A 16,248-nucleotide genomic window follows, 5' to 3' on the forward strand; every position below is an offset into this window, starting at 1 on the left:
TGCTCTGTGCTCTCTGGGGTTTCAGACAGGAGTCTTTCAAAGCCCTACCTAGAGTTGCTGGGGATGGAAGCTGAGACCTTGAACTGTAGTCACAGAGCCACGGTCCTTCCTATATGGCCTTCCAGCTTAGTCTTTCACCTCAGGGGAAAGTCTCAGGGAGAGCTCTGTAGGCTCCTAACCAGCACGAAGGCCTAAACTTGGATAAAACCTAGTCAATGAAACAGTGAGTGTGAGGTGGCCGAGTCTGAAGGCATCATAACACAAGTGTGCTCAGAACTGTCCAGCAGCATCGGTCTGCCACAACAGCTGCTGGTAGAAAGATCATGTTGCTTCTTCCATGGGGAACAAGCATTCGAAACTTGCCCACATGAACTCAGTCGGGGATTGTTTGGCATGAATTAAAAGCAGCAGGTGCCTAGATGAAAGGACTTTTAAAACAGTTACAGCCTTTGCTATCGCCAGCAGCCACAAACAATTCTCCTGTAACAAATCATTAAAGGAAGTCTGGAATGGGATGGGGGATCTGTGGTCCTCCAGATGTTGGTGGAGTAGATGTTCCATCATCCTGAACCATGCTGGAGCCCAATAACATCTGGAGCAAGTGCTCTGGCACTGAGCTACAGCCTCAACCAGTTAATGCCACAAATGCATATGTGGAGCCTGAACTCCACAGTCAAGATTCCACACATGGAATATTCCAGCCTTTGACAATCTTCCAAAGGCTGTAGACTCCAACTCCCATCAGTCCCAGCCAACATAGAGATGGGAGTTGCAGTCCTAGGACTTTTGACTCTGTCGGGTTTGTAGTACAGTGGTACCTCGGGTTACATACGCTTCAGGTTACGTACGCTTCAGGTTACAGACTCTGCTAACCCAGAAATAGTACTTCAGGTTAAGAACTTTGCTTCAGGATAAGAACAGAAATCGTGCTCCAGCGGCGCGGTGGCAGCAGGAGGCCCCATTAGCTAAAGTGGTGCTTCAGGTTAAGAACAGTTTCAGGTTAAGAACGGACCTACGGAACGAATTAAGTACTTAACCCGAGGTACCACTGTATTGACATTTCAACAATTGTTTTGACAAATCTGTGCTTATTAGAAAAGCCTTTTGCAGTCAAATGCTCTGCCACATTCCATGGGTGGTAGATCGTAAGTATGCAAGGGTATTTTGGGAAATGATATATGATGAGATAAAAAAAGATGTTTAAAATGAATATACCAAAAAACAAACAAAGAAACCCTGAAGTGTTTTTGTTAAGGATTATAGGGACAGAAATCCCCCTAAATATGTTAAAGTTGTTTATGTTATGTAGCAGCTAGGATTATATATGCACAGAAATGGAAGGAAGAAGTTGTTACCAAAGATGAATGGATAATGGACTATGCAGAACTGGCAAAATTAACAGCAAATTTAAGAGGATCTAATGATGAGTGTTTTATGGAAGAAAGGATGCCTTTTTCGGAATACTTAAAGAAATATTACAGTATGATGAACTCGTGAGCAGGTTTTGAGCCATGAACAGAAATAATTAGATTATAATATTGTGATTATGATTTAATAGATAAAAGATAGCAGAAGGGGAGAAATAACACTCCCATTGAAAATGGGGTGGCAAGGTGACAAAAATAAAAGATGTGATTGTATTTTGATTGTTAAAAATATTGAAACTTAATGAAATATAATTGGGAGGGGAAAGAAATGCCTTTTGCAAATGCTCATTTGGAAGAGAACTGTATCCTTCTCAACAGACATCCTTCTGACTTTGATTACCGGATCAAATCTGAGGTTGTCATCTCTGAGCGCATCAACATGGCCCACGCTAGGCAACACTTCACTGACGATGAGATGCATTATCTTACATCCAGACATTGCAACATAGTAAACAGGGAAATTACATGGTACCCCTAGCTGATAAACAAGCTAAGAAGGCAGGATTTGTATTAGACTACGACTGGAAAGTGTGTTGGAACATGCCAGCAAACATGTGGTAAGATAGGATTTTCTAAAACATTCCATGGATAACAATTAGATTTGCCACTGTGACCTAGAGCAGTCTACTTCTCATTGTTTGCACGGCTCTGTTTACGAAGAGTCTGGTCACAAATTTTAAATCATGGCTTATGGCTAAGTATTTCATAACACTGAATTATTGTCTGACTACATTCATTATCAGGATTTTACATCTTTACTCAAAACACTCAGTTATCGGGGTTGCTGTCTCCACTATTCTTTCAATCTTTGATCTGTGGCTGTAGATTAGTAAAGGTAAAGGGACCCCTGGCCATTAGGTCCAGTCGTGACCAACTCTGGGGTTGCGGCACTCATCTCGCTTTACTGGCCGAGGGAGCCGGCGTACAGCTTCCGGGTCATGTGGCCAGCATGACTAAGCCGCTTCTGGCAAACCAGAGCAGCACACGGAAATGCCATTTACCTTCCCGCTGGAGCGGTACCTATTTATCTACTTGCACTTTGACCTGCTTTCAAACTGCTAGGTTGGCAGGAGCAGGGACCAAGCAATGGGAGCTCACCCCGTTGCGGGGATTCGAACCACCAACCTTCTGATTGGCAAGTCCTAGGCTCTGTGGTTTAACTCACAGTGCCACCCAAGTCCCTTGGCTGTAGATTAAGGTTTCCCAAACTTGGGTTTCCAGCAGTTTTTGGACTACAGTTCCCATCATCCCTAGCAAGCAGGACCGGTGGCCAGGGATGATGGGAATTGTAGTCCAAAAAGAACTGGAGACCCAAGTTTGGGAAACCCTGCTGTAGATCAAGGGCCTTCAACTTTTTAAGATCGAAGACTCACCTTTAATCTGAAACTGCAATGGGGAATTAGTTTAAAATACAACAGCCGTTTCTTCTATAGCAGGGGTAGAGTGCATGGTGACCTCTGGGTGTTTTGCATTACAATTCCTCTAATTCCTGCAAATTGAGCAAGCTGCCTGGGGCTGGTGGGAGTTGTATGTCACAGTGTCTTGAGGGCACTGTGTTGGCTGTCCCTGTTCTATGCCAGCCTGCCACTCTGCTTCCCAATCCTATCCCAGTACTGGGAATAATACATATTTGCTCCACTCTTCGGAGAACTCTAACACTGCACATGCCACTTATTTCAATGATGCTTCTCCTGCTACTTGAGAATGAATTAATGGCCTAATTTGTGCAGTCCTTAATGATGTGTCAGTGTGGTGCTAGCCTGTTGTGATAGGTTGGGGGCTTTATTCCTCTAGATTCTTGCATAGTATGATTCTTGATGGTGAAGAAAGGCTGTTTCCGAATAGTCAATAATGACCCATCATGGTAGTTTGGTCAGAAAAAAAGCTTGAGGTAAAATTTACTGCCTTTCATAGAATCATAGATTTGTAGATTTGGGAGGGACCACAATGGTTATCTATCCCAATGCCGAAATATTTTGCCCAACACAGGGCTTGAATGCATGACTCAGAATTAATTTCAGAGAAACAGAACCTACGCAGGGCACCCAAAGGCGTGGGAGAAGTGTGGCAAGGAAATGGTCGACGTGAGAGGGAGGGAGGGTGCCTGGCCCGCTGCCACCGCTCTGCTCCCTCCTGAGCTCTGCTGCCGCCGGAGGATGAGGGTGCTGCTGTGGGACGGGACAGATCTGGGTAGGGCTAGGCAGGGTGCCCGACGGCACAGGAGGAGAAGCACAGAAAGGAAAGGAAATGGGTGGGGTGCGGAAAGAAAACCTCGGCCCGCAGTGCTGGGTGGAGGCGGACTAGCCACCGTGCTGCACCCACAGCACTGGGACCTCTGTGCCCTTACCTGGGCTTGCACGCCTTCCCTGCATCCATCCAGAGTGAACGGATCTCCCCCCTAAAAGCTCCTAGGGAGGGGGATGTCCAACTACAGCCTCCAGGGCTGTCTTTAGCATTTGGTGCCCCCCAGAATTTGGTGCTGGGGTGCCCCGCATTCCTTGTACCCCCGGGTAAAGATGGCCCTGTCCCTATGTACCCTACCTGTAGATTTACAAAAAACATATACAAGTCTTCAATCATCTAGTCTTCCAAGGAAACAATATTCTGCAAATGTAGCTTGCAATGCCCTACTTCCAAGGAGCAGGAAACAGTCACGCACAGAGAATATCCTGAACGTTTGTTAACTAGGACAACAACAAACTTAATCTAGTTTGATGTCCTAGCTAATAAAAACAAACGTTAGCCAGTTCATTTCTTGCCAGCTTTGTAGGGATGCTGTGTTTTTGACGCACATACTAATAATCCATTGCCAGCTTTCAGTTGATGTGTAACTGTGGATATAAGCCTCGCTGACCACATTGGATGGGATCCTTCACCACTTTCTTATTATGATCTCTTCTCAAACTTGGCGTGTCAGAGCACACACGTTTCGCAACACGGCTAATTATTTAGAAATTGGATACACCAGGTGAAAACACTGTGTCAACAAACCCAGCGGTTTCTTATACAGGAGAATCCTGGGTCTCTGAAAAAGAAAAAGCGGAGAGCCTTCAGGAAAACTTAAGGAATAGCACAATAGAGTCAGAGAGCAAATGGAACCTTTGATTCATTTAATTATTTCTCAAAAACCCAGCCAGCACCAGCAGCGTTGATAGCTCTAAGTCAATGAATCAATTATGTGATGCTTCTGGAGCAAATTTTTTCTCTCTTTGCATTTTTCACTTAATAAGAGGGCAGGATATGACCTCTTGGCATTTCTGGGTGGATACATCTGATCCATTCACTTCAAAGATAACAAGTATTGTTCTTTTCATATTCTAAAACATTCTGCATGTGTTTTCCTTTGCACATGTGCTTGCCAGACAAAGATAGGATTCCTGTGCCTTTTAAAGTTAACACTGTCCAACTAACCAGTGGTTAAACCACTGATTTCAGTGGGCTGGATGCAAACCAAGCATGCAGAAAGTGCCAGGTGTTCAACATCTGGCATCTCCGTGTATGCTGGGTGGGCCCGTGCCTGTAACATAGCTGTCAGCTTACAGATTTGAAAATAAGGGACCAGCACCCTCGAAAATAAGGGATCAGCAGCCAAAATAAGGGATTTTGCTTAGCTTATACATCAATCTGCCACTGATGGAGCCATGCTGCTTTGGCTGCGACTGACTGTGTTTTGCAGGCAGTTGGACTAGATGATCCTAAGGGTCTACAACTCCCACCAGAGAATAGTGACAGACAAAACTGATGAATGATGTCGAGATGGCAAAGCTTACAGGCAGAATTAGAAACCAGGAAGAGGACCTCTTTAATAAAGAATGGGGAAAGTTTATAATTTAGTTGAAAAGCTATTGTAAAGAGTTACATACATTGGTAGGATTGACAGAAAACTTGTAGTAAAAAATTGAACTATGGATGGACAAATGATCTATAAAAATAGAGTTATGAAAGCGATGCAGAGGGGGAAATCGCTACATTAAGATGGTGCACTGGTTGGAGGGTATGCTAAGCAGCACGTCGGGGCTGCCGTCGTCCCAGCGCAAGGAATTCCATCGGCCCTTCCCCGCCCGAGAGAGGGAGGGAGGGAGACTCTCGCCCACACCGCCCGCGAGCCTGGCTTGAAGTGGTTGTGGTGCCGCCGCGGCCGCTAAGGCGCCGCCCTTCTGCGTCCCTCCCCATCCCCTCCTCTTCCTCCTCCCTCAGTCCGCCTCCTCAGCTGCCACCGCTGCTGCCGCCTCCGGCTTCCCCTGGCAGTGCAGCGGAAGTCTCGCAAGAGAGGGGCTGCCCGCCCGCCACCACCCATCTCTTCACAATGCGCCTGAGGGGAAAAAGGGACAGAGATGCGGCAGCTCATGTGCGCGCGCTCTTGAGGCAGAGGACCCTGAGCCACTGCTTCCCTCTTGAGCCGGGCGAGCATGAAACCCGGGAAATTTAAGGGACATCATCAATCCGGGACAGCAGCGGGACACAGCGCTGGGATAAGGGAGTTTCCCACCAAATAAGGGACAGTTGACAGCTATGGCCTGTAACCTTGTAGAACAGCTGCCTGTCAGTATAGACAAGGGTTTCAAAAACTGCTTTTGGACTACAATTCCCACCACCCCTGGCTACTGGTTCTGCTAGCTAGGGATGATGGGAGTTGTAGTCCAAAAGCAGCTGGAGACCCCAAGTTTTGGATGAACTGGTGTCGACAATAGTGAATTAGGTGGACCAATGGTCTGATGCTGTACAACTTAAGTTCCCAGGTGACAATAGCTACTTTACAATGGAGGATTGCCTTGGAATCTTTGCTGAATCCATAGTTCCATGTGTGTCTTGGTCCGAGTTTGCCTCTGCCTGACTAAGCTGGGGTGTAGACTGGGCAGTGCAAGAGTAGGAGGCAGGAGGGTGGGCCAAACTCTGTGCCATAGACTGGCCCACAGGATCCAAGCTTCAGGCTGGTCACCTAAGGAGTATGTATGAACAAGCAGCAGAAGCTGTTCATAGCAATCAAAATTATTCCTATGCATTACTTTACCCATCACAAGAGTGTTTCTATTTGCTCCAGCGCATCGGTTTAGTGTCAACATTATGTACTGTACTGCATGAAACATACTATTTTTACCTTAATGCTTTAAAAATGAATGAATAAATAAACTACGCTGTGCATAAAGAGGAAAGATGTTACTAAACAGTCTAACAGACCCAATCTAAATTGCACTGCTCATTTGCTCTTATAATATATAATAGCATATAATTTGATCTACGGGGCTATTTGTATTTCAAAGCTCAAGAGGGAATATTTAATTTTCATAGTGCTTAAAACTTTTATTCAAAACAGAATGATGAACATTATACATTATAAACACAACTCATTTAAAGTGCTTCAATATTTCCCCCTCCATTCATTCTGGTGTAGATTCAAAAGGCAACAGAGATAAGCTTACTGGCTTGGCAAGTCTCTTGATATGGCTTAACTTCTCCTCAAGAGATATTTGTTTTGTGGGCCTCAGTTACCCAAGAGAGAATGAAAAATACATAGGATAGGTTCATATAAAAAGAGAAAAACAATTTTAAAGCACTTTTGTCAGCTGTCTAACTGAATTATCAAAATATAGAATCGAGTTGGAAGCAATCATCTCGTTCAGGTGTGCAGAATCTTTGGCTCTCCAGTTGTTGTTGTTGCTAATTAAATTTCAATACCACTCTTCATCCAAGGATCACAGGCTGGTGTACAACATAAAAACACAAAAATATGTAACATAGTAACAAAGAAAAACAATAACCCTTACCACACACAGTTTAAAAGGCCACATAGACTGCTTAATTAGCCAAAGGCCTGGGAGAAAAGGAATGTTTTTTTCTGGCACCTGAAGATATGTAGTGAAGGCATCAGGTGAGCCTCCCTGGGGGAGGGGAGCCACCATAGAAAAGGCCTGTTCTTGTGTTGCTGCCCTCCAGACCTCTGACAGTGGAGGCACATGAAGAAGGGCCTCAGATGAGCACTGCAGGGTTGAGGTCAGTTCATATGGGAAGAGGTGGTCCTTGTTCAGTTACAACTCCCATCCTTCCTGGCTACTGTCCATGCTTGCTGGGACTGATGGGAATATCTGGAAGGTCAAAGCATTCTCCATGCCTGATCTAGTTGAATGTCTTGCAAGAAATCCACCACCCAGTTGTGGCATCTGCTCAAAATCCTATAATTATGTTCATCTTAATGTTTAGTCCAAAAATAACCCTTCTTTTGCAATTTGAACCCATTGGTACAGGTCATATTTCTGTTCCTTTTCCTAAACCTCTTAAAAATAGCATAGGCATCTATATCAAGGTCTTGACATCTATAAAGCTGCAGCTTTTAAATAAACTCACAAAATGCTCGTGAACGTTGGCAGAGATGGATTTACGGGGCTTTTTAGCTTACACTGTTCCATATACAACTTAATCTCTCCTCACCCAAAGTGATAGCAAGAAATGCAAAAATTTCAGCTTGTAAAAAGAAGTCTGCACCTACCTTAGCCCTAGGAATGGAGCTGAAGAGACGAAAACCAGATGCCATGATCAAAACTCCCACATTCCCCCTCCCTTTTCCTGCTACGTAACAAGCTGCTCCTGAAACTCTGGGGGCTATTGAGCATAGTCTCCAATACACCACAACAAACTATGGTCAGAAGAGAAAATCTAGTGCTTCTCATGAAGAAGCATTTGGACACCCCATACACATATAAAGGTAAAGGGACCCCTGACCATTAGGCCCAGTCGTGACCGACTCTGGGGTTGCAGCGCTCATCTCGCTTTATTGGCCGAGGGAGCCAGCGTACAGCTTCCGGGTCATGTGGCCAGCATGACTAAGCCGCTTCTGGCGAACCAGAGCAGCGCACGGAAATGCCGTTTACCTTCCCGCTGGAGTGATACCTATTTATCTACTTGCACTTTGACGTGCTTTCAAACTGCTAGGTTGGCAGGAGCAGGAACCGAGCAATGAGAGCTCACCCCGTCGCGGGGTTTCAAACCGCCAACCTTCTGATCGGCAAGTCCTAGGCTCTGTGGTTTAACCCACAACACCACCCACGTCCCATCTACACATATAAATACCATAAATATGGGACAATATGGGTCTGGGGGTAAATGCTGTATGTGCCCTGTAGCCAATCAATCCAGGGGGTGAAGGGTTTTTTTGGCATATTTTCTAGAAAGTTGTTTCAAGGAGATATTTCAACCAAGATGATTATGGGTCTGGAAAACAAGCCACATGAAGAATGGTTGAAGGAGCTGTGTATGTTCATAGCCTGGAAAAGAAGAGGCTAGGAGGAGATACAAGAGCCATCTTCAAATATCTAAAGGGCTGTCAAATGGAGGATGGAGCAAACTTGCTTTCTTCTGCTCCAGGACTCGAACCAATGGCTTCAAGTTACAAGAAAGGAGATTCCAACTAAACATCAGGCAAAACCTTCTGACACTAAGAACTGTCAAGTAGATAAATAGGTACCACTCCAGCGGGAAGGTAAATGGCGTTTCCATGCGCTGCTCTGGTTTTGCCAGAAGCGGCTTAGTCATGCTGGCCACATGACCCAGAAGCTGTACGCTGGCTCCCTCGGCCAATAAAGCAAGTTGAGCGCCGCAACCCCAGAGTCGGCCACGACTGGACCTAATGGTCAGGGGTCCCTTTACCTTTACTAACTTTCTACATGTGAAAAGGATCTAGGGGTCTTGGTGGACCACAAGCTTAACATGAATCAACAGTGTGATGCAGCAGCAAAAAAAAGCTAATGCTATTCCTGGCTGCATCTACAGAAGTATAGCATCCAGATCAAGGGAAGTCAATCCTACTGTATTCTGTCTTGGTCAGAACACAGCTGGAATACTGTGTCCAATTCTGGGTGCCACGATTTAAGAAGAATACTGACAAGCTGGAATGTGAGCAGAGGAGGGCAGCCAAGATGGCCAAGGGCCTGGAAACCAAGCCATATGAGGAACAGTTGAAGGAGCTGGATATGTTTAGCCTGAAAGACTGAGAGGAAATCTGACTGCCATCTTCAAACATCTTAAGGGCTGTCACATGGAAGAAGGAGCAAGCTTGTTTTCTCCTGCTCTTGAGGTAGGACTCAAACCAATGGATTCAAGGTACAAGGAAGGAGATTCCAACTACACATCAGGAAAAACCTTCTGACACTAAGAACTGTTTGACAGTGAAACGGTCTCCCTTGGGAGACTGCGGACTCTTCTTCCTTGGAGGTTTTTTAGCAGAATTTGGATGGCTATCTGTCATGGATGCTTTAGCTGAGATTCCTGGATTGCAGAGGGTTAGACTGGATAACCCTTGTGACACCTTCCAGCTCTACAATTCTCTGATTCTAGGGACAAGGAGAAGCAGTTAAAACTATTTCCAATTAAGAAAAAAAAGTTATTTTACTTTACTCAACCACCTTACTAAGTCCGCTCCCTTTATCCCCCCTACCTCTCAAATAATCAATTTGCCCCAAATTATGTTGCATGAATGTATTCCAACAGTTTGAACTACAACTGTAGTACAAAACAAAACAAAACGAGATAGCACTCTCACTTTCAACAAAATTCTAGCCTTGCTCTTGAAACTCCCTGAAAAAAACAAACATAAGGCATCTTTGATCAGATCCCAGCTGCTCTGCGGTCAGAACACACACAAGCCGTTCATTGATTTGCTGCTTACAAATCTGCTCTCTTTGCCATAATGAACCAGCAGGCAAGCTGTCAACCGAAGGCGCTGGGCCAAAGCCTGCTCTGTCCAACCAGATGCAGAAGGCTGGTGGAAGTTCTTCCTGAAGAAAAGTCTGGCATAGTCTGTGTTTCAGAACAGGCTTGGTTCTTCACTGCTGGTAGATTCATTTTCTTGAATGTACTGGAGGATATCAACTTCGCCCATGGTCTGAGCCTTTACTTCAGTTGGCTTTGTTTTGGGGGCTGAGGAGAATGGAGGTTTTGCATCAGTCACTGCTGGCTTCTTTGGTAACGCTGGCTTAGGTGGTAGCTTGGGTTTGGAGCTTAGTTTCCACATCTTCTCAAAATCCTCTTCCACTCTGAGGAGGAAGAACAAGTTCAAAGACGTGAAGTAAATCTTATTCCGATTGTGGGGTGAAGGAATATTTATTTTTGGGTTAAAGATGAAACTTCTACTTCAAAACCTCACCAACACATAGTAATAGTAGTAGTAGTAATAATAATAATAATAATCATCATCATCATCATCATTTTTAATTTGTATACCGCCTTTCTATCTTACAATACTCAAGGCGGTTCACAAGTTGAAGAAACAAAAAATGTACATCTTATAACAATCTAATGCAATACAAAAATGTGATAATAAAACATAACTTTAAAATAGGCAACCTACATCAAAAAAGTAACATTCAACAATCATTAGAATAGTATAAAATTTTATTTATACCCCGCCCTCCCCAGCCCCGACCGGGCTCAGGGCGGCTAACACCAGGTATAAAACAATTGATTAAAATACAACTTAAAAACAAGATTAAAATACAACATTTCAGTAGAAACTCAAATCAAAAACTTTTTTGGGATGAAAACGTCATATCTACACCAAGGCCAACTATCCAGACTGGTCCTATGTTGGCCTGGAAAAAAGCCAAGGAAGTCCCCAAATAGGAGTTCCATCACCAGAAGGAGAAAGGAAAAAGGATAGATAGGAAGGGGATCAAGTTGATTCCAAGCCAAAGCCCAGGCAGAACAACAGTACTCCTGCTACATTAGACTTTTCATACAAGTTTCACTTTATCACGTAAACCCTGAAAAATAACTGGGTGATTTCCAGTGCCCTAATTCTATCCACAGAAGGATTTTTGCTTATGCAAAGGACCTTCTCAAAGGTACGGATTTAGGTTTGGGCAAACTGTGTGCAGAGCCTTGGGGGTGTTGTAACCAGTGCTATTTTCCTAGAAAAAGGGGTGCCGGGGCTCACCACGAACTTCTCCTTTGTTCTCTTAGAATGGCAGAGAGGTGCCAGAGCTGTGAGCTCCGGCTGAAAAAAGGCCCTGGCTGTAACAATGATGTAGAATGGAAAGCGAGAGGCACCAAATTTTGGCAATGTGCAGGGTGCCGCTGAAATTTGAGACTCCAAAATCCACCACTGTTTCTCCTCTCTCCCCACCCCCACCTTCCCCGAATCTGCTCCAGAGGGTTGGGAAGAACACCTAGAACAGACTGAAGGGTATGAGGGGGGAAAGTTTTCTGTTACACTGATGGAACAATAAAAAGAAGAAGAGGAGTTTGGATTTGATATCCCACTTTCTCACTACCCTAAGGAGTCTCAAAGCGGCTAACATTCTCCTTTCCCTTCCTCCCCCACAACAAACACTCTGTGAGGTGAGTGGGGCTGAGAGACTTCAGAGAAGTGTGATTGGCCCAAGGTCACCCAGCAGCTGCATGTGGAGGAGAGGGGACGCGAACCCAGTTCACCAGATTATGAGTCCATTGCTCCTAACCACTACACCACACTGGCTCTTAGCACTACTTTGCATACAACTCGTGACTCCTATGAAAGAACGAGATACATCAAACCCAGGCCAATAGAGAACAGTGTTTTCTGATATTTTATGCACGCTCAATAGAACACAGGAGGCAAAGCAACTATCTGAAAAGTTTAAGAAAAGGAAACAAAAAGTGTATCTCGTTGTTTATAAGCGTTATAAAGAAACATGGGCGTATGCTGTCTATTTTTAATTTTAAAGGTTTATAAAGAGCACAGAAACCCACATTCTATTTTTAAATTTAAATATGTTAAGTTTGGTTTAAAAAAGGAAAGCATGTGTTAGAACTTCTTGTCATAATACTGTAATGGTTCACTAGCAGCTGGGTTTGCATGGAAAATATGGGCACTTTCTAAGTAGGTCAAATAAGCTAGAAAAAAAGTGGTTGCCATGCCAGTTCCAAAGATTCAGCATCTCCACCACCATTTAAAAAGAGAGCAAGAAACAATTATATTTGTCGTAAGAAAATACCAAAGGATCACACCTCAGGGATCAGGAAAAGAAAGAGTGGCTCTAATCTACACCACAAGTTTCCCTATTCTGCATAATGGATGGATGAGTTTGAATCTCGACAAGACAGAAGTAATGTTTTTAGTAGACAAAGGGTATGTGGGGGACTCCCTGGTCCTGAATGGGGTAACTGTGCCCCTGAAGGACCATATATGCAGCCTGGGAGTCATTTTGGACTCACAGTTCTCCATGGAGGCACAAGTCCAGCTGAGACCCTATCTGCCCCAAGACTGTCTTGCCAGAGCGGTACATGCTCTGGTTATCTCCCTCTTGGACTACTGCAATGTGTTTTACGTGGGGCTACCTTTGAAGTTGACTCAGAAACTACAACTAAATCAGAATGTGGCTGCCAAACTGGTGGCTGGAAGTGGCCGCCAGGACTATATAACACCAGTCCTAAAGGATCTTCACTGGCTCCCACACATTTCCAAGCAGAATTCAAAGTGTTGGTCCTGGCTTTTATTGCCCTAAAAACAGCCTCGGCCCTGTATACCTGAAGGAACATCTCCACCCCCATCGCTCAGCTCCGAGGTTCAGCTCCTCGGATGCCTTCTGGTGGTTTCATTGTTCTGAGAAGCGAAGTTACAGGGAACTAGGCAGAAGGCCTTCTCAGCAGTGGCACCCTCCCTGTAGAACACCCTCCCACCAGATATCAAGGAGATAAAGAACTACACAACTTTTAGACGACATCTGAAGGCAGCCCTGTACCAGAATGTTTTTAATGTCTGATGGTTTCTTATGTTTCTGCACATTGGAACCAACTGCTTTGGCACCCACAATAATATATTTGTGGGGGCTGCCCCCCAAGTCAATGCGCAAAATTGAAGCCTTTCATTGCGGGCACCCGCAATATTCGGCGCAAGATGGCACCTATGTTTCTATATGTTTTGGAAGCCACCCAGAGTGGCCTTTTTCTTACTTTACCAAGGTGAAAGAGTCAGTATAATGTGATGCATATTCATCTGACAGATGAAGAAGCTGTTTGCAGTGGTTTATGTTTAATTCAAAGGTTGCATAAGGTGGTGTTTTGCCCATACAGACAAAATGTCCATCTTCGATTACTGGGGGTGAGAAAGAAGAAAAACAAAAGATGGCAGCTAATGACTGTGTGTGTTCTTCCTTCTCAAATATTCCACTCCAGTAACAATCAGGCTGTGCCCTGAAGACATCATGCCTTAGAAGATCAAATGTGTTGCCAATGCATAAGACAAAATGTGCAACTAAATTTTTACCTCCGAGTAGATTAAGGTAGGTGTTGCTGATGTGACTTGTTAATAAAAGTACTCTTTGTATAAACAAAGGAAGGCCCACAATCACATATTCCAAGGGACCTCACACAGTGGATTCCCCCCCCCCCCCACCCCACTCACATTAGTAAGTAATCATTGAAGCTTTCGGAAAGTCACTCAAAACATGACTTTTGGCCTGGACATTTTGCATGCAAGTGCATTCCTGTAGTTAATGAAATGTGAGTCTGTAAAATCTCCCGGATCGCTAATAAAGTGCGCCATTTATTCTAGTCACCTGAAATTCTAAATCATGTTATCGTATGTCTTTAACCTGCAAATAATTGCGAAGCCAAAACTGACCATAAGGATTTGTGCTATAGATGATGAGTAAGGTTGGTGCCACAATGGACAAAACTATTAACAATGGGTATTGTTACTCAGAGTAGGCCCATTGAAATCAACAGACCTCACTTAGTCGTGTTCATTCATTCCAATGGGTTTAACGCTGGATAAAACTAAGTTGCATACTACCTCGTTCACTATTAATCCTAAGGCCTAAGGGTGGCATCCAGTGAATTTATGCTGCTCACCCAACAACCTGTACAACAGAACTTCCTCTCCTTCTCCCTTTGTACCATGTGCCCCCCAAATACATTGGGGGTTCCCAAACCCCTCCAGAGCAGATTTACAGGGTGCACAAGGGGGGGGAGTTCCGTTACACAAGTGGAAGTTCTTGCACCAAAAAGACAACTTTGTTGGATACACCGTAGCACTGAATACACCTCAACGCTCAGGCTTCATATACAAGTTATTTGGTTTTTTGTTTTGTTTTTAAATGCTTTTTATTGATTTTTTCAAAAAAACAACAACAAACCAATCTTTACAATCATTCTTACTGTCATCTTATTTACATTGCGTAGAATCACGCCTCAACTTCCTTCCTTCCCAGTTGCGGTTTTCTTAATATACATCTTCTCTTACAGTTTCTTCTACTTTTCTATACAGGTCACAAGAGTTATGTTAACCCTGCTGTAGTTCTTAAATTTCTACAGTTGGTTCCTATATATGTTACAAATTTACCCCATTCTTCTACAAACTTTGCCCCTTTTTGGTGTCGAATTTTATATGTCATTTTCGCTAATTCCGTATATTCAAAAAGTTTAGCCTGCCATTCCATAACTGTTGGGACCTCCGATGTCTTCCATTTTTGGGCTACAAGAACCCTAGCTGCTACCATAGCGTAATGGAATAATTTGTGATCCTCCTTTTTTATTTCGTCCCCTATTATTCCTAGTAAGAATGCCTCCGTTTTTTTCAGGGAAGTGTACCTAAAACGTTTATTAAGTTCATATACAAGTTATTTGCATCATGCGTTAAAAAATACAAATTCTTAGTAAGGGCTAGATCAGATACTAATTTACAGATAAAGAAAATCAAAGTCTCAGGCTATCGTTTAGCCTGTTGACATTTCCAAATGCGAACCCTTCCAGCATAAGAGTTGCTACATGTTTGTTGCTCTGAAAAGCTAGGGAACACTGAAGACCCTACGACTTCCGATGCATCCAAGATTAATACCGTACCTCAAGAGCTCCTCGGTGTCCTCCTCAAGGCTACCGCTTAATGCATGCTTCGTGCTTGCACAGGCGGTTGGCAACAGCAGCGAGTCACCCAGAGTCACCAATCCACCAAGGTCTGGATCTTCAAACAATTTCAGATCTGATAATTGAACAAAGAGATAACAGCTACAGTTGACTTGTACACCGCAGTAGCCTGAATATTGGATCCTCCAAGTGTCCCTGTTTTCCAGTCCCCGATTTACAGAAGCCATCCCAGTTTCTGATTTGATCCTGGAATGTCTCATTTGTCCTTAGGATGTCCCTATTTTCATCCGAGAAATGTTGGAGTGTAGGGGACACAGGTGGCGCTGTGGGTTAAACCACAGAGCCTAGGACTTGCTGATCAGAAGGTCGGTGGTTTGAATCCCTGCAACGGGGTAAGCTCCCATTGCTCGGTCCCTGCTCCTGCCAACCTAGCAGTTTGAAAGCACGTCAAAGTGCAAGTAGATAAATAGGTACCATTCCAGCAAGAAGGTAAACGGAGTTTCTGTGCGCTGTTCTGGTTTGCCAGAAGCAGCTTTGTCATGCTGGCCACATGACCCGGAAGCTGTACACCGGCTCCCTCAGCCCATAAAGCGAGATGAACGCCGCAACCCCAGGGTCAGTCACGACTGGACCTAATGCTTAGGGGTCCCTTTACCCTTTACCTTTTTATGGAGATATGAGACCCACAAGTGACTATATAACCTTTAAAATACAGGCAAGTTTTTAAATGTTTGATGTTTCATGATATTCTTATATATGTTGGAAGCCACCCAGAGTGGCTGAGGCAACCCAGTCAGATGGACACGGTATTAATATAATAATAATAATAATAATAATAATAATAATAATAATAATAATAATATAGGATGCCCCTATTTTAATCAGAGAAATGTTGGAGGGTATGGAATATTGGCTTCCCGTCTTCCACCCAATGGGCATAAGCCACCACTGATGACCTCATTCAGCTTGATTCTGAATGCGTCCTCCC

At 44.1% G+C, this 16,248-nt stretch overlaps 1 protein-coding gene and 1 long non-coding RNA gene across 4 annotated transcripts in view; one reads left to right on the forward strand and one right to left on the reverse strand.

Annotated features, from left to right (window-relative positions):
• Positions 1 to 9,943, forward strand: part of LOC310840774 — an 80,629-nt gene extending 70,686 nt beyond the window's left edge. Inside the window, exon 2 of the long non-coding RNA XR_014562118.1 lies at positions 9,700 to 9,943. This is a non-coding gene — a long non-coding RNA (uncharacterized lncRNA). The remainder of the gene's footprint in view (positions 1 to 9,699) is intronic.
• HS1BP3 (HCLS1 binding protein 3) overlaps positions 6,703 to 16,248 on the reverse strand; it is a 41,263-nt gene continuing 31,717 nt past the window's right edge. The window contains exons 6-8 of one of the 3 annotated variants that reach the window (XM_083730691.1): positions 15,240 to 15,375; positions 9,571 to 10,453; positions 6,703 to 8,856 (exon numbers count right to left, since the gene is read on the reverse strand). In XM_083730691.1, coding sequence (XP_083586817.1) covers positions 10,225 to 10,453; positions 15,240 to 15,375 — 365 coding nt within the window. In that variant the 3' untranslated portion in view covers positions 6,703 to 8,856; positions 9,571 to 10,224. Of the gene's footprint in view, positions 8,857 to 9,543; positions 10,454 to 15,239; positions 15,376 to 16,248 lie in introns of all 3 variants that reach the window. The other 2 variants (XM_083730692.1, XM_083730690.1) reach the window with 2 other exon arrangements.

The sequence above is a fragment of the Podarcis gaigeae genome (genome assembly GCF_964106915.1).
Source record: "Podarcis gaigeae genome assembly, chromosome: 3".
Taxonomy (NCBI): Eukaryota; Metazoa; Chordata; class Lepidosauria; order Squamata; family Lacertidae; genus Podarcis; species Podarcis gaigeae.